Below are 24,781 nucleotides of genomic sequence, written 5' to 3'. Positions count from 1 at the left end.
AAATTTCATCAGCTACGATTACCGGCTGGTTTGGTTTGCAAACGTACAGCAAATAATAAACTAGTAAACTTTTTCATTTTCTTATAGTTCTATCATCATCGAAAGGGAGACAAGTATGAAAATGATAGCATTTATTATTATATACAGGGACTAACAACAAACAGGTTATCTGCATGACTTCAATCACGAAAGCAAGATATGAAACAGGTAGGCAAAGAAGGCCTTTTTACCAAACCATTACTTTTATATTCCTCCGTAGACTTAGCAGGAATTCCACTCATGGAACACAAGCTGGCATTAGCATGGTTGCTTTTACACGGGGAAAGAAAGCAGGTGACAAGAAGACTACTCATGAGAGCCACCACTTCATCTCTTCGATCAATTAGCACAATGGTAGATTATTTATATTATTTTGATCAAAGCGGAAAAAAAAACCCTCCCATTGCCTAGCCAATTTACCTCTATTCATATAATCTGAAAACGAACTCTCTGAGAGACGAGCGTATCAACTTTTTGTTGATCAAAGCTGAAACAATTCTCGGGCAGGGAATTATCTATGCGTCTTGAGTGTGTGGTAATGAAAGTGATGGCCATTGGCACACGGCAAACCAAGGGACCTTTTAACATTCCAGAGAAGTTTGATGAATCTCTTGTTTGAGTGTGAATTTCCCGTGAGCCAAAATTTAATAAAAATCTTGTTCGAATCGATATCCTTTTCAAAGATATTTAACAAAAAGATTTTTTTGTTAGAATAAAAAAACTTTTGTGAAAGAAAAAAGATGAATTATTGGTATGCAGTTGACGTTTCAACTAACAACTAATATTATTGAAATTACAAGGAATGTATACCCCAGCAGAAGGGCTACCGTCACTCCACGAAAAACATGGTAGTAGCGTAAAACATTCTGATAAAATAAGATTTCCATACTAAAACATTTGCCAGGAGGAATTCATACAGAACATGAAGTGACATGAAACTTTCTTACATTCAAGAATCAAAATTCATATCAACATTTACTGGAGACCATAGACAACAAGCCCACCAACCGCAGCGATCCCGACCACTAGGCCAATTAGCACCCCAATGGGTGGCAACCCACTGCCGATTGTTTTTCCGGTAACAGCATTGTAGCGAGCAAACCGCTTCTTTGGTGCATTGCATTGCGGGCAAATGTATCCATCAGGCTGCAAATGTAAAACCACAAGCTTGCTATGTTAATGTGTTTTCAGAAGAAGAAAGGAAATGCTCATCTATAAGCAAAGCTTGTGTTCCTCCTATTCTAATAAGTTGAAACTCATGATATATGTTGAGTAGTAGCAGAAAGAGTTTTGCAGAATGCAAAGCAATGGAAGATTTGCAAAATTGCGCTTGCCTGCTCTTCAAAAGGCTTTGACAGAAAGTAAATAAAGCCACAGTCGAGGCATATGTGAGTTGCTCTTTCCTGCAAAAGATGCATGTAGGAACCATTTGAACAACTATGAGTGGAAGTATGGAGTTTATACTAATGATAGCATCAGTCACAGGACAACGTCAAGACTGAGGCATAACGATTAGCTTGCCTTTTGTGCTTCAGTCAAGGTGCGACCAAATCGAGGAGGAGCAGGCCTCTTAGTTAGTCTTTTTACATCTACCTCTGCTCCCCTGTTGGAGTGTAAAGAAATGCAACAGGGAGAATAAGAATCAGATAAAAGATAAAGAACGTATTAGGAAAAGTGCAAACATTGTGTCTATAAACTCCCTAATATTCTGAACATTTAAATGTTCCTCTCTTCAAGAAGAAAAGTACATAGATATATTACTGGATGGAAAGCCCTAACAAATATTTTCACCATTTCATATTTAGGTATTTCTGCCAGACATAACAACAGACCCCAGTAGATCATACCTGTTTACTACAAAATAAACAGAGTCTGGCTTTGCTTGGATAGCTGTTTTGGTAAAACCCAGCTTATCAGCAGGCCACAGCTCATCCCCAAAGAAGCTGCTTGTGTACAATACTTGGTCTCCAGCCCTAAGCCCTGCCTTTGCTGCATTTCCACCAGAATCTACTGCCTAGAAAATAATCAATCACGGTACATTAGTCAACCAAAAAAGATTAACCAAATGCCTATCGATATTATATCACTTGATTGGCGTTCTGTTTTATTATGTAGCATTAGAAGTGACAATAGTCTTGAATAGAATTCAATGCAAAAATAAGATTAACATATCATCATGATGAAAATGAGAGCATTATGGTAAGGTCAAGCTACTGGCTAACTTTACCTAGAAATGAAATCTATGCGAGAAACAGATACAAAATTTAATACACTGTTAAACTGACAAAATAAGGAAATATTAAGAGCAAGTAACTGGGAAAATAGCAAAGGAGATGTAAATTGAATGTACTTGGTTGAAACTTGAAAGAGAATACAATGAAGCCATGTAATTTTTGGATAACTTCTTTTTTAATTTTTTTCCCAATTGAGCACAAAGAGAAAGAGATCCCTGTTCATTACTTACTTCTAAGAGCTAAAATAGTACTAATCTCTACAAGTGTCTTTAGAGTTTTCACTTTCCATTGAACTTGTTGATCATTAATGTCAAGAATGCAATTGTGCCACAAGCTGTTAGGAAACGACCAATTTATATGATTATGCAAAAACTATACTTCTACAGATCAAAACTGATTGACTTATCACAGTGAAATGCGCGCAATAGCAACCATAGAAAGATCATCTCACAGTGATAACGACTCCACCGGCGGGCTTCTGCCCCAGTGTTAGGCCCAAGGGCTTGTCGACCTCAACCTCTATGTTCTTCGACGTCCCAGCCGTCCTCGCGTTGACCTCGAGCCCTCGCCTTCCTTCGAGAGAAGCATTCCTCCTCCTACCCTCGATCTTCACCCCCAATGACAAGCCAAGGAAAGAAGACTTCTACACAAGGCACAAACTTGAGGTCGATTAAGATCACGGCCTCATGTTTGAAGGGTCGGAGGAGAAGCACTTTACCTGTGCCGCAGCGCGCGAGGAGGGAGCAAGTAGAGCGCGCTTGGAAATGGAGGAAGCGGCGGCGACGGAGGAAGCGGAAGGTGGAGCTGCTGCCGCTGCTGCTGCCATTTGGGCGACGGTTGGAGTTGACGCATGGGTGGGAGATGGGGATAAAGGATCAAGAAAAGGGAGGTCTGGTTGTGGATGGAGGAGCGCGCACGGAGAGGATAGACTGGAACCTCGTGTTGTGGAAGCAGTTCGGCCACTGGTCTCGTTGAAGGGCAAGCGTGGTGTCAAATTTCCAAGTAAACAAAAACATCACCTTGTTTTATATTTTATCTTTCCAATTACAGCAGGGCCTCCACCGACCGGACCCACGGCCATCATGAAAGAGATAAATCACAGCACCCGAACTAACGGAACGGACCGGGTGAGATACAGGGATAGGAGATTTATTCCCCTACTGCCACTAAGTTTCGACCCGATGATCTCATTACAGCAACTCCCGTCCCATACAGTCTCGGATGACCCACGGGGTCATATTTTATCTTTCCAAGTAAACATAGCGGGTCAAATTTCCTTTGTAAATAAACAGTATCAGTTACCGGACAAATATTTTCCTTATTATTATTCTTTAGTCGAATCGAATTAATTCGAAACTTTTTCCGATTTTATGCGACAGAATAGAAGAAGCCAAAACCCACCGAACGAAAAACTCCTTTGCCAGTTGCCACTTCGGCCACCATCTCTCTCTTTCTCTCTTTCTGTGGATCCTTTCTTCACTCTTCTCCTGATCGAATTACGGTTACCCGAACCCTAACGCGCGGCCTTTGTCTGCTTCCGATATCGGGAGAGAATGGTTGCGGCGAAGAACGCCGGTGGAGAGGCTGCGCCGACGGCAGCCACCGTTAATGCGAACCTAGTCAGCGGCGCGCCACCGCCGTTCCTCAGCAAGACGTATGAGATGGTGGATGACCTCTCTACCAACTCTATCGTCTCGTGGGGAGATGCGAACAACAACTTCGTCGTTTGGAATCCGCCCGAGTTCGCGAGGAACCTCCTCCCCAAGTACTTCAAGCACGACAATTTCTCCAGCTTTGTTAGGCAGCTCAATACATATGTAAGCTTCTTTAAGCTCTGTCTTCCGTGCTTCTGGAGTGTCTGATCGAAGTGTTAATTTTAGCCAGAAGAGACTTGCAGTGAGGTTGGTCATCTAACAGAGATAGACACAAACAAATTGGATTTAGAAATACTATTAATTCCAAAGTTGGAAGTCGGGATTAGTAGGTCGGGTGAGCATGGGAATCCGTCCGATCAATATGTTTGGATGGAAACTTAGATGGTGAGACATCCTTTATCTGTAAGCCAGGGTTTAAGACCATTTGCAGCCGGAGTAAGCAACAGACACAATTGTCCAGTGGTACAATCCTAGTTTGCACAAGCATGATGTAGGTTCCTTGGTCCTACAATCTGTCATCTAGGGTTTTAGAACAGCCACTTTCATAGGTGTAATTTATGGAATATATTTCTTCAAATTAATATGCATTTCTAAGATCAACCTAGCTGCTCTTTTGTGGTACATCAAGAAGCTTTTACTCTAGATATTTGACTTGTTGATGTTCACATCAAATGGACATGTGGTATTTGTTATTAGAAAAAATAATTCAGGCTCGAAATGATAACAAACAAATACCTTTTGTCATTTCGTCTTGGAGCTTTTGGTTATTTCATTGTTATGCTTCACTTGCTCAACATCTTTTTGCATGCTGTTTGAAGGTTTTCAAGTTATTCAAGTTAGCTTGTGTCCTGATTATCTATGAGAGCTATATCTAAGAATTTGCTTACAAGGTATGGACAATTCCAAGTTTGGTTCCAACAAATAACAAACTTACTTGATGTTCATAAAAGATTTTTCATTTGAATACTCCTTAGGCACTTCAATTAACTTTCTTGCTGTTATGTTAATTGATGTGCATAAATGATCTTAATACTTAACTTGAAGGTTCTAGCAATGTTTAAATGACAGTTAAATGCTAGAATCTTGTCTCCATTATGCATTATTATCAAATTAGCAGATATTTTAAATTTTTTAAAAATTTCAGTGGTGTTTGATATGCAGTTATTCTTTTTGAGTGGGGAGGAATCTTGAATCTGCTTATGTTCTAACTGGTTAAACAGGGTTTTAGAAAGGTTGATCCTGATCAATGGGAATTTGCAAATGAGGGGTTCTTAAGAGGCCAGAAACATCTGTTGAAGACCATCAACAGGAGAAAAACTACACATACACAGAACCAACCTCAGGAGTTACAAACACAAAACGCTACTGGGGCAGCATGTGTCGAGTTAGGTAAGTTTGGATTGGTGAAGGAGATTGAGAGGCTTAAGAGGGATAAAAATGTCCTAATGCAAGAACTGGATAGGCTTAGACAGCAGCAGCAATCCACTGATCATCATTTGAAGACCTTAGTGCAACGTCTTCAAGGCATGGAACATCACCAGCAGCAGATGATGTCATTCTTGGCAAAAGCTATGCAGAATCCTGGTTTCCTATCCCAGTTCGTGCAACAAAATGACAGCAGTCAACGGATAGCTGGGGTTAATAAGAAACGTCGATATCCTAATCTGGATAGAACTAAGGTTGAAAACTCATCGCATGAAGGTCAGATTATCAAATACAAGCTGTTGATAAATAAAGCAGCTAAAGCAATGATGATGCAGATTCTAAAGTATGGCACAACTCCCAGGCTGGAATCTGTCAGTGAATCTAGGAACACTTTGGTCGATGACATCCATTCCTCCGTGGAAACCTTAGATTGTGAAACTTTGAGGAACTCCAGAGTTACTCTATCTGAGGTCCCTTCAACATCTAGTGTTTCTTGCTCTCCTGCTCCCACAGAACATTCAATGATTCTTTCATCACCTGCTCCATCAGAGATTCAATCTTCTGAGGCCATGATTACACCAGCTGAGATGGCAAAAACAAATCTGGAACCTGGAATATCGGAGGCCATTGCTCTCTACCATTCTGATCCTTTTGCCGCACAAGTTTCCGCAATGCAAGGTAGGATACCAATTGGGGAAGCTAATGTTACTCAAAATTTAAGTTATTCAATACCCCAGGCAAAGAGCAATTACGTAAACATCAATCATGAATGTGATCTGGTTGTTGTTGAAGCTGGAAAGTTCCCTTCTGATATTGGTATGGATACCTTGAATGAAGATGACAAACTTCCAAGTATAAATGATCCTTTCTGGGAACAATTCCTAGAAGCAAATCCACTTTATGTTGATCTAGAGTTGGTTAATTCTAGCAAAAATGAAGGGATGTAAGGCCAACTTTGGAAACTTTTGGATAGCCTCGAGATAGATCATCTAGCATCAAATATTCAGCAATTCACATCAGAGGAAAAAAGGAAAAAAAAAAACTTATGATAATTACATGTGCCAATTTGCTTTGTTAGGGCATTTTTCTCACGTTATGCTTGTGCTGTGACTAACATAGTTTTGGTGAACGACCAAGCGATTATCTTAAATAGTCGATAATCTAACTTGATCCCGTTACGAGAGTCATGAGTTTGATTTAGTCTATCAGTCATGGTTTGTGCTTCCAAAATGTGTTTCGCAGTTGGACTTCTAATGTGTTGATACAAGCATAGTAATTGCAGAGTATTTGAAGTATAACTAAGAGTTGAGAACACATTTAACTTTGTGCTTGATTGTCAAATCTATGAGGTCAACTATCTTAGATTAAGGAAGACAAATTGTATGGGGTGAAAAGTTGAGGAATATTTTAGACTTAGAGACGTGAAAACTTGAAGAAAATGTTTTACTGTCAGCTTGGTTGGCTAATCCAAGATGGCTTTCAAAGATTAGCGAATGTGAGCACTTATTTTAATAGTTAATTTATTGGAACAGTCTTTCCACGGGCCTAATATAACAATTATTTTTATTATTATTAGGCTTTGCGATTTTGAAACTCTTATATTTAAGCGTCTTGTTTTGTTCGTAATTATATCAAACTTTATCAAAATCTCAGTTGGTTTCTTCATCTTAGTTATTCTTTTCATTACAACTTGATATTTCTTTTAACATTATCAAGAATATGCTATTTTTTGGTTGTAAAAAAACCCTCAAGGTTAAGATTGATTCTCTTCACAAGGACCATTTGGCATATTCATACTGGGGGAGAAAAAAAATTCTGGTTGTTGTAATAAAGGCCTCATCGTGTTCATGAATGATCCTGGAAATATTTATTTACAATACTGAAGGTACCTGGTAGACAGAGAAAAAGAATAGATTGTACTTAAATAAACACTGTTAATTTTAAAAAAATGCCAAAACAAAATGTGATGGGGATGTAGCTCACATGGTAGAGCGCTCGCTTTGCATGCGAGAGGTACGGGGTTCGATACCCCGCATCTCCACTTTTTATTCAATTGAAGAATTAAAAACTCCTCTTTTTGTGCTTTTTTACCACTATAATAATTGAAGAGTAGGGTCGCAGATTTCTTATAATATAATAATATGGATTAATTTTCGATGAACATGCTCTCGGAACAAATTCCGTCCCTAATAATCAAACTGATTAATCATAAAGGTGATCGATCTAATCCTATAAAAAAAATTTACCGAATTGAAAAGCGCTTCTCAATTGAAATTAGGTCCACTTCCCAATTGAAAGAAAAAATTCCATACATGTTGCATCAAGACTCAAACCTTAAATACTTTAATTATCCATTAGAAAATCTAACACCCAAAAACAAGTGTAATAATCTTTTACTAGAAGAGTTAAATTTCTGGAGAATATTTTTTAATCTCAGAGATTTAAATGCATTCCTTCCTCCTTTTCTCAAGAAAGGAAAAGGAATATAGAGAAGATTAAGAAGTCTCGCATAATTTGTGAGTAATAATTTTATTATACTTTTGCTCTTCTTTTATATATTAAAATTCCATAAAACAAAAGCCCAAAAACTAACAGTGACCATTAGAAGTTATTTGTTCTCTTAAAAAACGATAATTCATTTTTAAAGTCCCTGCAAATCTTGTCTACGGTTGAATTCCTACAGAGCCATATTTTTAAAATACCAAAATAATTAGCGAGCGGGAAAAGAAAATGAGTCCATGTTGATATAACCGTGAAACACAAGATTACAACAACGCACACTGAACTCCTTGTAGTCTTGAGTAAACTACCCTGCTGGTGTACTTGAGATGCGAGCCATTTGGGAGAGAAGTAGGTCATGAACTCTGGCCTTCAGCTGATGATAGCAGATGAAAAAAAGAATCACAATAGTATGGTGAAAAAAAAATCTGGAAGAGGATTCAGAAATTCTTGTATCGTGCTTTTGTGATTACCTCGTCGACACCTTGATTGCTCATTATGGAGACATGAATGGCGCCATCAGGTCCACACCTCTTATATCTAGCAAATTCATCATCTGGTAAAATGCAGGCAGGAGACTCTTGCAGGAGATCGCATTTGGAAACAACATCAAGCCAGAGATGATCCTTGAATCTCTCTCTCATCTCTTTGTATGTGACTAACTGCAGTAGCATCAACCATGATAGGAAATGCAAAAGCAAACAATGATGGGAAAAATTGTGATTGTAGATGCCAGCAAAAGAGTGGCATCTGATTCAACATATGAACAAGCAGATACATTCATTAGTTGGTAGGAAAAACTTGAAGGTAATACAAATGTTGGAAAAAGCAATATCGAAATAAGCAGGCAAGTAATTAGCTTTATGCCTATCGTACCTGATTATTAGGTGAAGTCCCACATTCTCCAGACAGATCATGGACATACAATACGGCAGTTGGCAAATAAGAAAGGACAGAGAGTGTCAACCTTTCTATATTGTTCCTCTCATCTGGGTTCATATGATATCATATTTTTGTCAATAGAAATAATCAGTAATTGTAAGTAGAATACTTTGCTACCTCAGGTCACAAAGTAATGGTAGATACATCTCAAAGATATCTGGTAAGGTAAAAACATCAGATGGAAAGGAGAAACGTCACACAACAGGACTTGCAAAATTTCTATAACAAGTCCAGAAGAAAATTTCACCCAAAAAACAAATGTCTCAGTATCATGATGATTCATTTTCAGTGCATGCTGAACTAAAAAAATGCTATTGTTTGGATCACTAACCATCATGTCTTGTAAGAAGACCAGGAGTATCTGTTACCTGCAGTTCAAATGTCTTATTTCTATATGAAGATAAGAGAACGCATCAAACGGGAAAATCAATATAACTGAAATACTAACCTGAAATCGTTCATAGTTCAACATGATATGACCCATTAGAATTCCTCTAGTGGTGAATGGATAATTACAAACCTACATTAAGAAAACCACCATTTAGGAGAACTCTTTGTAACAAGAAAACAAGATAGCGGAACAAATTGAATCTACTTCTCAATTAAACATTCATCAGATAGGTGATGTGTCTGGGCTCATGAAAAGCTAAATAACATGAAAAGGTAAAAAAATTACCTCTGGTTTCCCTGTTGACAGAATACGTACTAGTGATGATTTCCCAACATTAGGCGATCCGACGAGACAAAGGGTAGGTGTTTGTAGGTCCACCACTGGCATCGCACGCAGAGTCTACAAAGCCAATGGTATAAGCAAACTCGGACAAAATGAAGGCAAAGCAAAAGTTAACGAACAAGAGAACCAGCATAGTTTTTCACATTAATGTACGGTAAATACTAATACATGCACTCAAGCATATTCACAATCTGGAAATGAAATCATGATATGAACCTACAAGAAAATCTTGCTAAAAAAATTTGTGAGTCACTGATTTAGAAACATGATTTGGTAAAAAAAAAGTCATATTACCTTTGCAACATTTAACAAATCATCAATAGCAGTTTTTCCAACTTGAAAAGCTTCCTCAAGCTTTTTAAGGCCCTAAAAGTTGAAGTGAATCTATGATGAACATCAGGCAAGAAGCACAATAGAAGTAAATACTACAGATAAATGTGATACACAAATGAAATTGAATCAGAACAAACCTCATTTAGTCGCTCTTCTGCTTCACGTTTTGTTGTGGACTGTCAAGATTAAAGAGCCAACCTGAATAACAGTCTATGCATTCATACTACACATAGAGAGGTGAGCAGGAAAACATTGAAGTTTTGAAAACACAAAGTGCATCGGAAATGAACTTCAATTCAGGCAATTGTTTCTGGTGATAAATTACAAAGCAGTTCTTTGGGACAGATATTATGATATCCAGTCAAATGACAGATAACTAGCAAACTGACTGAAATCATAAGTTTGTGTTTCAAATATGAATTTGATTACAGCAGTACCATTTCTACTCCTAAAAACACACAATATAAGAATTTTTGGGATAGTAAATTTGCATATGTAAACCCAAAACCTAAAAGCAGGCCTGGTAATTTAAAGACTAACCTCTATGTGCTCGTTGATTTTGTTTTCAATCATGAATTAGAACTGTTACATTATGGGGAAACAAGAAGGGGAGCCTTGGCGCAACGGTAAAATTGTTGCCATGTGACCAAAAGGTCACGGGTTCGAATCCTGGAAACAACCTCTTGCAAAAAAACAACAAGGTAAGGCTGCGTACAATGGATCCTTCCCCGGGATCCCGCATGACGGGAGCTTCGTGCACCGGGCTGCCCTTTTACATTATGGGGAAACAAATTATGTTTGTTTCTTAGGTAAACCCTCTATCTATATATGATATTGATCAATGAAAAATATTTCAGACAAGTCCTCATATTACAAGTATTTTCATTTTAATTGATTTATAATCCCCTCAAGTGGTTCAAATATGTGGAAATTTGGCTTGTTATACATATAATCAAGTGTAGAACCCCTTCAAGATTGGATTAGCAAGTTTGTTAGTTAATTGTTGGAGCAAATGAGGTGACAATCTCATTGGATTGCACTTGCTCTCTAATGGAATGGCAATCTGTGTTTTTTTCATAGACAGTCAAAATAGCAATATGGTTGAAAAATCGATATGGCAGTTAAAATAGATTAGTGCGCACTCAGGAATGTGATATGGCATCCTAAACAGACTTAAAGGTTGGACCAATTTAGTGTAGGCAAAGAGAGCATTATGGTTGAAAAATCATTTGAAATCTTTATGAGATTGTAGAACTTTGAACAAAGCCTATAAAATCAACAGTAAATTACACCAAGCAGACTGCAAAGGATGGATAAGTTGCAAAGCAAATGTTAGCCCAAAAGTAACTTTTGTGGTAGTAAATAACCAGGGAGCAATAGAAATTTGGATGAAGAATTGAACATGCAGAGATGGATATGTAATCAGCAAGCAATTGATACATCACCTAGGAAAAATTAAAAAAGAATAACAAGCTCCTCTCATAATTGGAGCATTCTTTCGCTTTTGTTTAGACTCACTCCAAATACATAGACACAACACAAATAATCCACCATAAAAAAACAAATCTATAACAGAGTCAAACCTGAGCGCAAAGAGATGCATGCTGCTTTCCAACAGAAACAAGCTTCTTCCTCAAACAATCAACTCTTTCTAATACCTGATGAGATAGTGAGCATTATGAGCATTAAGGAATATCACACTGTAAGTTAAATGTGCAAAGAGAAATGTCATAAGAGGAAACCTGTTGATTTGGACAGAATGAATAGATTCTAAATCTAGTGTTACTTTTCACTCTTTGGCATATACAAGGAATTCTATATCAGAGAAAGTAACTTAATGATTATAATGGTAAGTTAATTTGGCAAAAAAAAACATATTACATGTAAAGGATTTATCTCTGAAAAAGATTTGCAGAAGATTATGAATTGCATGTACACTTTCTTATGATGCAAGACAGACATGGATTCCAAAGATGAAATAATGAATACAAGTCCAGAAGAGTATTGACAACTTCTGTTTTTCTAGTTGATCAGACTTAGCAACTGCTAAACTTCTGAACCTTTACTGCTTATGAAGATTTATCTTAAAATAACTTTGCTGGTCATATTTCAGTAAGAGCTCAAAAGTGTCAAACTGAACTCCTTTTAAAACCTGCCAAAGCCTTAACTGGTTCTAAGACAAACAGGAACAAAACTATCACGCTTTAGATTCAGTTATATATTACCAATGGTGTGGTCTCCTGAAATTAGAATATAAGCATGTTTCTAAGATGCACCAACATTGAATGCAAGGTTGTCTTTGAAAATATAAGAAAACAGCATTTGTTATGATTATGTCTCTAATTGATATGTGAAAAGCTAGTCGCAACAGGAGACATTTTCAGCCAATTGAACAATGAATTAAAATATCCAGCACTTGACAATGACAAGTTTAATATATTAAGCTAATTGAATAATGAACTTTAAATACCAAACATTTGGTGATGAAAAGTTTAGCATATTCAGCCAACTGAGATTGAACTAAAATTTCAGCACTCGGCAATGTGAACCCACAAAAGAAACTACTGAAGGCAATATGATTATTGGATCAATAGTAGTTGTGAAGAAAACACTTTTTAGTGCACAAGTAGTTGCATCATGAGAAAGGCTATTGCATCAACGAGTAGGTATCTAGTGTCAATTGATTAGTGTGCATATTAATGATGCTAGATCATTCATGTTGATTGTAAAAGGAAGAATGTTAAACAACCTTTTCATAGTTTCCTTGGCCAAAAGTAAGCTCGATGAGAGATCTTTCATATGGATGTAAGTGTCGCTTGTCTGGGAAGGTTTCTGTGTATTGTCTTAAAGGAACAGCTAATTCCTGTAAAATAATTTTAAGTAGAGAACTGATTCAAATACTATTGACCACAAAGAAGTTGCATAAATAAAAAGGAAAAAAAAATAGTATCTAACTTTCATCAGCGCATCAAGTTGTTTCGCGCCTCTATTTCTCTCTCGCTTTGCTATGTTCTGAATACCTATAAATTATTGAACATATGGCTATCAATAACCTAAATAAGCAAAACATCACATTGAATTATAATAAATTGTAATATGACCTAAGAGAAAATCACAAGATGCATTACCCTTAGTAGGAGAGATGTTCCTAGCTTTCCTTTGTGCTGAGGAAAGAATATTCATAGACGGCATCACCATAGGTAGCTTCTGAAATGCACCAGTTGTTTTATCTTTAAGTGAAGGTTCCACCTGAAGATAGTTACAAAGCATTTAAGCATAAAATGATGAAATGAGTCTATACAATTAGTGGGATAATGGTTATCACTATAACAGTCCAAAACCATATTAAGAGAATAGAAGAACTAAGAAATAAACAACAAAAAGGTCATCCCATGGTTCAATAGTCAGCAATATAGTTAAATGTCCTCAAAAAGACATGAAGAGAACCACAGTACTATTGATGCCACTAATATCATAATAACTCAAAAAGAATCTATGGATTTTCATTATCACCCAAACAGGAAGGTGTAGGCTAAAATTTTCAGGTGTGATATCAAATTTAAGGATCTCTTGTCTTAACTATTAATACAAAAACTTCACTATTTATTAAAGTTTGGAGAACGGGTGACACATAATAGATGGAGGCACTAAATCAATAATCTTATAAGCACTACAAAGTGCGAAATACAGGTTTTCATACTGAGGCAATAAAGCACTGGATTTAATTATTACAATTATTAAGATGTCATCGATCAAGAAAGGCATTTCAGAAGTCGGATATACCCAGTTGCATCTCATGGTCATTTTGGCAAAGGAAAATTACCATAATGATGTTTCCATCCTCAGTGGATCTCATCGGATTCTTGTTAGCGAACCCCGGACATGAAGCAGAGAACATTCTTCGCACTCCAAAACCTGACACGTGACATATAAGAAAAAAATGGGAACATGCCGATCCAGACAATTAGCGCCAGCAATCCAACAGCAAGAAAAGAAAACGGGCAAATGCGTAAATTCATTATCGTCGAAATTTCCCATCCGAAAAACTCAATAAGTTTGCTTAAAACTATCCAAACAATCGTGTACGCGGATAGAGGTGTCAAAAGTAGCTTCTGAGATTCGAGTCTCAAAGTAACCACAAGACGAACCATAGATAAAAGTAGGGGGTAAAGAACACTGGTACAAACATCAAATGCTCGACGAAATGACGCAGAAAGATATAAAACGCGAACACAGCATCTGAAACAAGAAAAAAATGACTACGTCTGGAAAAATGGGTGCAAGAACAAATAAATACAGACAAGAAAGCCGACGCTTTGCTAGGTGGCTCGTTCATCGACACTGCAAGGTGGGTGTTTGCTGAAATGGCAACAGGTGATGAAGACGCTGAGTAAAGTAACAACAACCTTTATGAGACGACGGAGAGCTCCTCCTTCCAATCCTTCCCCAGAGTAACTTGCCGGAAGGGACACGCCATTGCTGGAGGAGACCGAAGGCTCTGCCGCTGTTCATCTCCCTCCACAACCCCTCTTTGCTCGACTACTTCACCGTATCACTTCAGCGCGATTTTTATACTGTGCTGACATGGGATCGGATCCATCCGACGGCCAGAAGGTTTTGACAATCTAACAAGGCCCAGCCCATTTATGGCCTATCACTGATCGGATCGACCGTAAAAATGTCCACAACGAAGTAAAGAAAGAAATAAAGAAAACAAACGAGAAGGAAAGGAATCCTCCGTCGACCGCCACCGACTCAGCCAGGCGAACTCGCGGCGAGCCTGCACGAGTTCGCGGTGGTGGCCTCGAGTTCGGCCGCTTGTTTATTATTAATAATTTTTGTTTTTCAAAGCTAAAGTGCTTGGTAAGTATATTTGGCAAACCCAATTATTTTTGGCATTTTCGATGTACTAGTGTGAGAATTTAGAGTGAGATTAACGAGCATAAGAAACAGCACCATATGAAAAGTAAACGAAACAATCATCACAAATTCACAATTATTGTGTGATCAGACGCTTTCCGAGTGTATTTGCTCAACGCATTCAGATGACCGAGAGCCTGTGAGGTATTGTCCATTTCAAATTCTAGATTAGACCTCATCAAGAAAGTAAACAACTAGAAGGTAATGCTTCCTTGACTTGCAAAAAATGATCGAGTTGACTCTAGAGCAAGAAGGATAGATCAATCCCTTGGTGGGCTTTGGAGGGAGAATGTTTTTCCACTAGGATCTGAAAGAACTGGATCAGTTGCCTTGTTTCTGGAAGTTTCAACGTCATCAATCGCATGGCCAGTATAGGTTTTGCTATTGACAGAGGTCTCTGGATGGGAACTTTCTGCAGAGGAAGTAGAGAGATTGGCAGGATTGAGCTGCTTGTATATTGCTAGAGCCTGAGCTATCATGGAAGAAGGATTTTGGATGGCACTAGGGAGTAGAAGGGTAGTTCCCTGCACAAAGAGATGAATGATTTAAATCAGAAACTCTTGCATGTAAAAGGATTTCAATGAACTATTTTAAAATTTGGTTTCATACCTCCTTTGCTATGTGACCAAATGCTTTGATGTATTGCTCAGCAACTCTCAAACTTGCTGCCTGAACACAAACAAAGCACGTTTTTAGAATCCAGATGTATGACCAAATTCAAATTTTAAGAACAAAATTTAAGTGACAATGTTTTTGCTCAGTCTGAGTGTGACGAGGAGGAAAGACGATCTCACCTCTGCACCACCATCAGCTTTGATGGCTTCTGACAATATCTTGAGACCTTGAGCAGTTGCCTGAGACCTAACAAGGATTGCCTCAGCTTCTCCTGATAAGAGGAGGATAAGGTGAATCTTTTAGAAGTTCAATCAATGTGGAATCTCAATATTAAAAAAGGAGTGAATCCTTACAGCAACACTGACATGTTTAGACAAAAATCAAGGATATAATGATAAAACTATAGGTTGTAAAGTGAATAGACCACACCACCTAAGTAGTTATACAACGTGTTCATTTCCAAAGGATAGTCTTTATTTCATACATTAGGCAGCATGCTCTAATGCATCACATAGATTTCTGTTTTCCTCAAATGTTTTTCTTTCCACTTTAGAGTTTCCAGGTAACCAACGTGTGTTTGCATATGGTACTTCTTCCATGGGCTCTTGTATGTGATATGCTAGTATTAGTTTGGAAAGTGATTTAAGAGACCTAAATCATGTTTAACAGTTACAGCATTGAAAATCAGAGAATAATTGTGGCCAATGAAGGATAATTCTTAGTAACTCAATGAAAATATTACTGCATTGAGATCAGTGGTAAAGTATAAACTACAATCCAGTAGTCACAAGTACACATCGTACATCCTAATCTCAGTCATGTAGAAGTCAAGGTCAGGACTGGAATAATACAAGATTAGCGACCTCTTGTATTAACCTCCAGTTAATGACAGGGCATCCAACTATACTCAATGTGTCAATATGATAAGGCCACAAATTTCAATAGTGTTGCAATCTCCCCCACTTGATGCTTATTTCCACTTCAAGGCCCATATCTACTAAGCCATTCACTATTAGATATTTGGATTCCAACAACAAGAGGAGAATTAGGTCCATTGAGATACCAAAATTGTAACCAAGCAACAACAACAACAACAACAACAACAAATCAACAACCAAATTTATCCCACTAAGTGAGATTGGCTATATGGATCCTCTATCCCTTATTATATCATCATCTATATTTAAATGAATTTTATCATGTTTTATCATTATTAAGCATATCTTCTTTGGTCTTCTTTTTTCTTGTTTAATGTGTATTTGTCATTCTCACATCGCTTAACTATAGTATTTATTGGTCGTCTGAGTACATATCGATACTATCTTAAATGTGTCTCTAGGAATTTTTTCCTCAAGCACAACCCCGACTTTTCCTTTAATGTTTTATTTCTTATTCTGTCTATCCTCATATGTTTACACAGTCATCTCCTCATATATTCGCACATCCACTTTAACATCTTCATCTCTGTGACTTTCACCTTTTGCTCGTGTGCTCGAGACAAAGCCCAACATTTAACTCCATATAACATTACAAATCTATCCACCATTTTTTAAACTTTTTTTTAAGTTTTAGAGATACCTTGCAATCACAAAGAACACCTAACGCTCTCCTCCATTTCAACCATCATGCTTGTATTATATGTAAAATATCTCTCTCAACCCCTCCATTCTTTTGCAAAAAGAATCTTAAACACTTAAAGTTCTCAATTATAAGTAACTCGTCATCTCCTATTTTAACAATTGTCTTACTACGTCTAATATTGCAAAATTTAAATTTTATTTATTCTATTTTTATACTATTAAAGCCTAAAACCTTTCACTTCAATATTTTCTGTTAAAATTCAAGCTTAACATTTAAGTTTTCACGTGTCTCATCTACCAACAACATGCACGATGGTAACATGTATTGGATATGTCCAATGAGTTCATCCATGATTAGTGCAAAAAAAAAAAATAGGGACTTTGAGCTGATCTTTGATATAACCCTATCTATATAGGAAACTCTTCGGTTAATCTTGTTGAAGCCTTCACTCTCATCATTACATTCTCATACATATCCTCAATTATTTTAATATATGTTACGCTAATGCCTTTTTGTAAAAAATTTCTCCACATAATTTTCCTTATAACTCTGTCATAAGCTTTTTCTAATATGGTCTAATATGATGTTACATAAACCAAGCCCAATCAGAAAATTGAACATTGTCTACCATGCATAAAGCCAACTTGATGGCAGTTAACTTATCTAAGCCTATACATTCTGACATGACTAGCTAATAAGTTTCCTTTTGAGATTAAATTGCAGTATCACAAAAGGAAGTAGTGAATATGGTAGAAATTATACAATAGAAAATTAATTTGATGATTAGAGAAGAAAATGGTACCATTGGCTGATCAATTCAGTAAATAAGAGAATTACAATTCCTAATGGTATCTATAATTAGAAGTAACTTAGATGTTGGTGCAAAAGTCAATGTTCTTCCTTTTTGAAAAAGCACAAGTCTTTTCACATGTTATAGATTTTAAATATATACATGTATATGAAAGAATCTCTAGATAAAATTTATGATGGGTCTGAAGGAGAAAAAGTAGTGGAGAAATATGATTTTGTAACCATGCCCCAAAAAATTAGATGGAAGATATTTCTTAAATCGTGAGATTATGATTCTGTAAATTATGGGATATAATATTAGTTAGTTTGCATAAAAGGATGTCTAGTTTTTTAAAACAGTCTTGAGTTTTTATATAAATGTCTATTATTTTATAAAGAATAAGTCTTGGCATCCATTTATAAAAAAGGGTTATTAGGATCCCATGTATGGGAGAAGTTTTGAGTTAATACAATACTTAATTATAGTAAAAAATATCTAATATAATTATATCTATTTGATAAAAGCTATATAGGATAATGATGTTATAGTGTTAGAGCTACTGGAAGTGTGACACAAGAATTGTCTATAGCTATTGTAGCTATAGGTTTATCATCAACTGTCAACTCTGAGCTTCGATAAAACTTAAAGTTCTTTTATTATAAGTTTATGACAACAAGAGATAACCAAGAATCTTTCTTTCCAAAAAGTACAAAACCATAAAAGTAACTGCTTACATTAAGGCATGGTAACTTAATTCATATCAGAAAATAGGGTAAAGCTAACTTATTAAAAGTACCTTTTGCCCTGTTAACCTGGTCCATCATTGCTGCTTCTGATTGTAGTATCACTGAATTTTTCTTTCCATCCGCAATGTTTATGTGAGCTTGTCTCTCTCCTGTTAAATATAAGTTTAAGTGTTTTACTTGAAATTGAATAGATGGCAGATGAAATAATTCAAAGATCTAATAGAGTTGATACTTTGACAAGATGAACTTTGTCCAATAAACCTATCTATAATGGCATGCTACGGAAAACATTTTGTGACAAAGGACATTACTTAGCACAGTACAGAAGTACCTTCAGATTCAAGAACTTGAGCACGTTTTCTTCTTTCTGCTTCAGCTTGCATCTCCATAGCTGCCTTAACTCCAGGTGGTGGAGATATATCCCCTGCAGAAAGAAAGCAATCCATATTTACAAAAGAAAGTGAAAGAAACTGATACAAGCACAAATATAAAAGAAAATAAATCCTTCAACTTACGGATTTCATAACGCAAACATTTAAGACCCCAATCAGAAGCAGCCTCATTGATTGCTCTCTGTTGAAGGGACAAACATGGGTAAAAATGAAGCCAAAAAAAATACTGATTAAACTTTTGCAATCATGAGCACAACTGCACTTCTAGCAATCCTAGGCCTATCAAATGGACTTATTACCAGGTTACATTTGCTGAATTACTTCGGCTCAAAGAAGGATGCTACCCAAATATCTCTATAATAGACTTAAGTCTATAAATAAAGCAGTTCATTGAAGAAACAAACAAGTGTAAAGTTCTAGCATAAAATATTAATGTAGAAGCTTTAAGATTAGTTCTGCAGAGATAAGGATGAATTATTCCAATATAGACCATGTTGGGAGATGCTATATAAACATTGATTTTCTTACGGGGAGTGAAGTGTATGAGTATATGCCATTGTGAAGGTATGAAATTTCATAGCATTTCCAAAAAATAGTGTGATGTAGAAAGCCATGAATCTCAACAAAATAATTTGGCCTTGCTTTGCATAGCATACAGCCAACTCTAAAATACCACAAGTATGGAGGAAGCAAAAAAAAGAATTCAACGAAATATCCAACAAAAGTAAAACAATGAAAATTGTAATCAGGCCCAGAAAGGAATGCTATTTTCTTCTATTCATAAAGGAATTTCCAAACAAATTTTTGCCCGAGAGATGAAATTGCATAGGAAGAAAAAGAAACACACACCACAATGTTCTCATTTAGAGCATCCCTTTCTTCAAAGGTTTTATCTAGAGTGATCTTCCCCAGCTCGCTCCTCATCGTTGTCTGTGCCAGCTGGATTACGGCATATAGTGGGTTCTCCACGCCATAAGAAGCAAGGATGGGATCAACAATCTATGTAAATTTATTTACAAACTATAAGAAACCCAAGTATAATCATCATAACAAGAAAAAAACCGCATTTAGACTAAAAAATGTCAGATAAAAAAAAATAGCAACCTTAACATACAGAACCCCATCAATGAGTATGCTAACATTGTCCTTGGTAATGGCCGACTGGTCAGGAACGGGGATAGCCTCCTCCTTGAGTGAGTGCACATACGCGATCCGGTCAACGAACGGGAGAAGGACGTGAATCCCAGAGTCTAGCGTCCGCTGATACTTTCCGAACCTCTCCACAACATAAGCCTTCTTTTCAGGCACGATTCGGATGCCCCAATTGATAGGCAGCGACTGGTGCTCATACCTAAAAGAAACCCAAACTATCTTTTTTAGCAATCACGCCTAGAGAAACTTGTTGATCAAGAATAGTAAAGAGGGAGAGAGGCGTGTCGCACCTGGAGGAGGGCAAGTCGTCGCGAGAGCGGCTGCTACGGTACTCGCGAATGGGAATCAGAGGAACTACTCGGCGGAGGAAGAAGGGTGATTGGATGGCAGCGGCCGCAGCGGCGGCGGCCGGGCGGAGCGGAAGGCGTTTGGATCTCAGCAGCGTCGCCATCTCTCGTCTCAGTTCTTTATGCTGTCGAATCGGCTCGCGAAAACCCAATTGGGTCCGAGATTGAACGAAGCTCCAAAATTTTATAGTCAAACCCTCACGGTAGAGCCAAAAAAAAACAAAATTGCTATAAAAAATATTATAATTCAAGCCCACAACTCTAAAATAAAATCTAATTAATATCAGAGAAAGTTTTCTACGGCACGGTAGAATCGAATTAACCGTTAACTTGATGTGAAACACAGAATTTAACCGTATTTTTTAGCGAATGCATTATTATTTTCCATTTCTGATATTTCTCAAATTATTGAGTTTCTTGGGAAGCAAGTTAAAGGATAATAATAATAAAATGATTAAAAGAATAAAAGAAAGGAGAAATTGTTTCTTTCAAATGCAAAAGAAGAAGTTTTGAACCAATTTCGGCCACAAAATATCCCTCAAGAGAAAAATGTTTTTTAAAAATAAAACTTATACGAAAAGATTCATTAAAAACTTATAAAAATTTCTTTCTTAAGAGTCAACTATTAACCAAAAGCGACAATTTAAAGTGATTCTTACTTTGATTAAAATAATTTAGAAAAAAAATAGTTCTGTGCAAGAAGTTTTGAGGTTTCGAAAAAAAAGGTTTATTGCACGTATTAGAGATTATTTTTTTAATTAGAATTTGTGATTTGTGATTTAATGTTGCACCATCTAACTTCAAATTGAGCTTGACTTATTCTAGTACAAACACTCGCATAGATAGAACCTCATATATCGATGACAGTAATACTTCACCATAACTCACAGTGGCAAAAAGATGAATATATTAGTCCCTAGTATTTTCGTCAATTCATTCTAGGATCAACATGAACGAGATAAATTACGAACGACTACTAACCTTTGAAAAATTCACCACAACTCACGATCTTACTGAAAGAGTAAACCAAAGTTTCCAACATTCTTGTTCTAAAATCCTTTGCACAGTGACAGACAAAATCCAAATTCGTACTTCAGTACTTAGCGCCACTATTTGGAGCTGAAGGATAGCCTGGCACAGAGTACTGATACAGTGATACTCATAAGGCTGTCCATACGGCGGCGGCGGCGGCGGCGGCGGCGTCGTCGTCGTCGTCGTCGTCGAGGATGATGGAGGATAGGTGTAAGGCTGCGCGTATTGGGGCGGCGGCGGCGGATAGTAGCCTACATTTGGAGGAAGTGGCTGGTCTAAACGAGACATCTGCTGGAATGGGGGAGCAGCCATCACTGGGTGATCGCCAAACTTGCCATCTGTTTTGTCCATTTCAATCTTGGGCTGTATCTGCGCTCATTTTATCCTTCAATCAGTGACAAATTCATGATAGAAAACTCATGGAAACGATTAAAACTCAAGCTTATACCTGCATGCACGCACAAACCCTGCAAAAAGAATTGAAGTGTTATTGCTTGAATCTGAAGAAGAATTTTAGCATGGATATTAAACTTACGAGTAGTAAACTATGTCAGCGCGCAGTTGAGTATTTGGGAAGCTTCTGAGAGCTCACCACTTCCAACAATCATTGCAACGATGGATTTTAGGGTTTTATCCCTGGATTTTATTTCACTCGGGAATTAAGCAGTTGGGCATAGATACATTTTTATGGAAAATAAACAAAACGCTATCACATTGTAAAGAATTATACATACAATGATGCAATTATTATCACATTGTGTTGTCTTTATGTTGAACTCATCTTGCAGCAAGAAGAGAGTTGATGCCACTGAGTTGCCAAAGCAGAGGAATACCTGCAAAGAATTAAAATTTAAAAAGCTCAATGATATATAGTTAGTGATTTTATCCAACAATAATAATAAATTTTGTGAACTGACAACTAAAGACCAAAATCTAATAAGACCTAGAACAGCTGGACTACCTCAGTAGCAAGACACAACTCTGGGCATCTGCTTTCACCACAATTTCCACTACAGCGAACATAACCAGCACAGCATACATACCTGCAAAAACAGGGGCAAATTTTATGTTAGAAATTAAAAGAGGTAAGTGTCTTTTGGATAGTTAAAGGATGACATTTTATGAAGAGGGAGTGTGTCTTTTAGGAAAAGATGTGATTTACATTATCCAATTTAAAATGGATGGATAAGATCTAGTTGAATCAAGAAATTTTTATACCCCGTCATTTAGTATAATAAAGTCTCTCGCATCATCATTTTACTCACTCAATTCCTTCCAAGCAAAGCAGGCATTTCCATACTTGCATTGGAGAGTTCGAGAAGTCTTTTTCGATTTGGAGGTGTTACGATTTGCAGTGCTGTTATCGCAAGATAAAATCATTGTATCTTAGAAAATGATTGTCGTGTTCCATGAGCACCATGTGCGGGACAAATTCGTCTTAAAGAAATAGAGTTTAATTCTAACCTCGACTCAACCAAAATAACAGTATTCTACCCGCATTCAGATTACACCAACATAAAGATCCCAACATTTTATGAGTAAATAATTACACCTTAATAATAACTCGAAGAAGGATTGAAAAGAACTGTTATTACCTTGACATGTCATTGTAAAGAGCCCTTTTCCTTAGCATGTATGACACACAAGGACCACTGCAAAAAACCAAGTCTTTTTATTCATGTTAAGTAAGGTATATCAACAATGCTTTTGCTAATGGTAAAAAGAAGCTAAGCAGCTTTAACGTCCTTTCAAAGTTGGTAGATTTAAGAAGTAGAAGCTTGAGAATAACAAAGAAGGCGAATGAAACAGAGCCAGCAAACACACTAACCACCAGAGCGCCAAAAAGCAATATGATGTGGCAAAAGGCGAAATCGTTCGTCTCCAGTGTCTCCGTCGCACCCGACCTAAGGTCATCACAAGGGAGGTAAATCATAGCATCCTGAGCGAGCATGTGACAGGTGAGGTGAGTTGCACAGGGACCGGGGATTTACGCCCCGACTACCCCGAGTTTCGGCCAAAAAGTAATCTGAAATCACATGGAAGAAGGGTGAATTTCAAAAAGTATTTCAATTACATCCTTAAATAATTTTAGGAGTTGAATGTGTTCCTTGTTTCTTAAATGTGTGTCGAATATATTCTTCTTGTTAATTCTGTCCTTTATAATTAACGGAATGAAGATGTGCTTTTCACGTGAGTCCGCTTTGTTAACCCTTTAGATCATGTTTCAAACTAAAAAACTCAAATTCTTCAAGATAATCTGTAAATAAAAAATAAATACATAAAAATAAGTTTTATGAGTGCAATGTACCAAGAAATTAAACAACAAATATATAACTAAAGTATTAAAAAAGATAGAAAATACCAAGGGTGAATTTCAAAAAGTATTTACTTCCTTTAATTAGTCATCACAACTCAATGCAAAAATGCATCTTCACTATTTAATATAACAATAACAAAATATTAAAATGAGTTTTCAGGAACAAATAATAAATAATTTAATTACTACTTTACAATACAGAAGGTTAGGAATTTGAACCCAAATTTAAATGAATTCAATTCCCTTAAATTCAATAATCAAATTATTCACAAAAGTTTTCTAGCTTGTAAGATTGAACACAAAAAATAGCTCTCAATTTCACCGATGAGCATAGAAAGTTCAAGATTCATATCAAAAAGAAGAGAAAGATGAGCACAAATAAAATGATGTGGTTCGATAAAAATACCAACTACACGGCAGCCAATACCAATAGAATTTTTCATTATCAAAATTAAAAAGTTTATAAAATTTTACAACTTGTTCACTCCTATTCTAGGAATCGTCATAAAAATAACTAGCTCACTTTATAGTGGTTCAATGACATTGTTGTAGCTCCCGGCACCATCGCAGCTCGTAATCAGAGGAAAGTCGGTGATTTGTAAAGAAATCAAGAAGGGATTTGGAAATTAGGGCTCACATAGATAACTTATATGGGAAGATTGAGGGGGCGTTTGGTTTAGAAGAATAGGAGTAGAGAATGGGAATAAGAATCATTGATTGTCATTGTTACTATTTGGATTACAGGAATAGAAATACAAATAAGGGAATGAATCCTTGAAATTGGGTAATAACTCATTCCCATGTACCTCCCCTTCAATGAGTTATTATCCTATTTTCATCAATCAAATATTCCCTTATTCCAAAAATACTCTTGACCTAAAACTAAAATTTTCTCCCTTAATATCAAATATCAAATATATTTATTTATTTTTTCTTTCATATCACTTCTCTCTCCTTGTTCTCTCTCATCATATTTTCTCTTTCATCATGTTATCACGCTTTCTCTCTCCTATCACACTCTCTTTCCTT

At 36.7% G+C, this 24,781-nt stretch overlaps 4 protein-coding genes, 1 non-coding gene and 1 pseudogene across 5 annotated transcripts; 2 read left to right on the top strand and 4 right to left on the bottom strand.

Annotated features, from left to right (window-relative positions):
- Positions 1 to 906: 906 nt before the first annotated feature.
- Positions 907 to 3,235, bottom strand: LOC122013428. The gene is made up of 6 exons (XM_042569706.1): positions 2,992 to 3,235; positions 2,725 to 2,916; positions 1,887 to 2,053; positions 1,561 to 1,642; positions 1,374 to 1,442; positions 907 to 1,185 (listed from the first exon to the last, which is right to left on the bottom strand). Exons 1-6 carry the CDS (start codon positions 3,097 to 3,099, stop codon positions 1,015 to 1,017), a joined length of 789 nt encoding a protein of 262 aa, XP_042425640.1. The 5' UTR covers positions 3,100 to 3,235; the 3' UTR covers positions 907 to 1,014.
- Positions 3,236 to 3,649: 414 nt separating this feature from the next.
- Positions 3,650 to 6,449, top strand: LOC122014958 (heat stress transcription factor A-1-like). Its single transcript, XM_042571527.1, has 2 exons — positions 3,650 to 4,090; positions 5,149 to 6,449. The coding sequence occupies exons 1-2, from the start codon at positions 3,827 to 3,829 to the stop codon at positions 6,298 to 6,300; spliced, it is 1,416 nt and encodes a 471-aa protein (XP_042427461.1). The 5' UTR covers positions 3,650 to 3,826; the 3' UTR covers positions 6,301 to 6,449.
- An 872-nt stretch (positions 6,450 to 7,321) lies between these two features.
- Positions 7,322 to 7,394, top strand: TRNAA-UGC. The gene has a single exon. It is a non-coding gene; the product is annotated as a tRNA-Ala (tRNA).
- Positions 7,395 to 8,027: 633 nt separating this feature from the next.
- LOC122014959 (GTP-binding protein 4-like) lies at positions 8,028 to 14,422 on the bottom strand. The gene is made up of 14 exons (XM_042571528.1): positions 14,267 to 14,422; positions 13,684 to 13,775; positions 12,989 to 13,109; positions 12,816 to 12,880; positions 12,610 to 12,723; positions 11,444 to 11,518; positions 9,998 to 10,036; positions 9,822 to 9,893; positions 9,471 to 9,584; positions 9,243 to 9,314; positions 9,126 to 9,162; positions 8,729 to 8,841; positions 8,326 to 8,514; positions 8,028 to 8,228 (listed from the first exon to the last, which is right to left on the bottom strand). The coding sequence occupies exons 1-14, from the start codon at positions 14,370 to 14,372 to the stop codon at positions 8,160 to 8,162; spliced, it is 1,278 nt and encodes a 425-aa protein (XP_042427462.1). The 5' UTR covers positions 14,373 to 14,422; the 3' UTR covers positions 8,028 to 8,159.
- A 398-nt stretch (positions 14,423 to 14,820) lies between these two features.
- On the bottom strand, positions 14,821 to 20,578 carry LOC122017380 (stomatin-like protein 2, mitochondrial). The gene is made up of 9 exons (XM_042574978.1): positions 20,347 to 20,578; positions 20,009 to 20,255; positions 19,754 to 19,903; positions 19,028 to 19,085; positions 18,844 to 18,936; positions 18,563 to 18,661; positions 15,575 to 15,666; positions 15,390 to 15,449; positions 14,821 to 15,304 (listed from the first exon to the last, which is right to left on the bottom strand). The coding sequence occupies exons 1-9, from the start codon at positions 20,505 to 20,507 to the stop codon at positions 15,041 to 15,043; spliced, it is 1,224 nt and encodes a 407-aa protein (XP_042430912.1). The 5' UTR covers positions 20,508 to 20,578; the 3' UTR covers positions 14,821 to 15,040.
- Positions 20,579 to 21,405: 827 nt separating this feature from the next.
- LOC122013459 lies at positions 21,406 to 23,349 on the bottom strand (annotated as a pseudogene).
- Between the last annotated feature and the right edge of the window lie 1,432 nt (positions 23,350 to 24,781).

This window comes from Zingiber officinale, chromosome 8B (genome assembly GCF_018446385.1).
Source record: "Zingiber officinale cultivar Zhangliang chromosome 8B, Zo_v1.1, whole genome shotgun sequence".
Lineage (NCBI taxonomy): Eukaryota > Viridiplantae > Streptophyta > Magnoliopsida > Zingiberales > Zingiberaceae > Zingiber > Zingiber officinale.
Note: the sequence above shows the minus strand (reverse complement) of the source record. Positions and strands in the feature narration are given on the sequence as shown.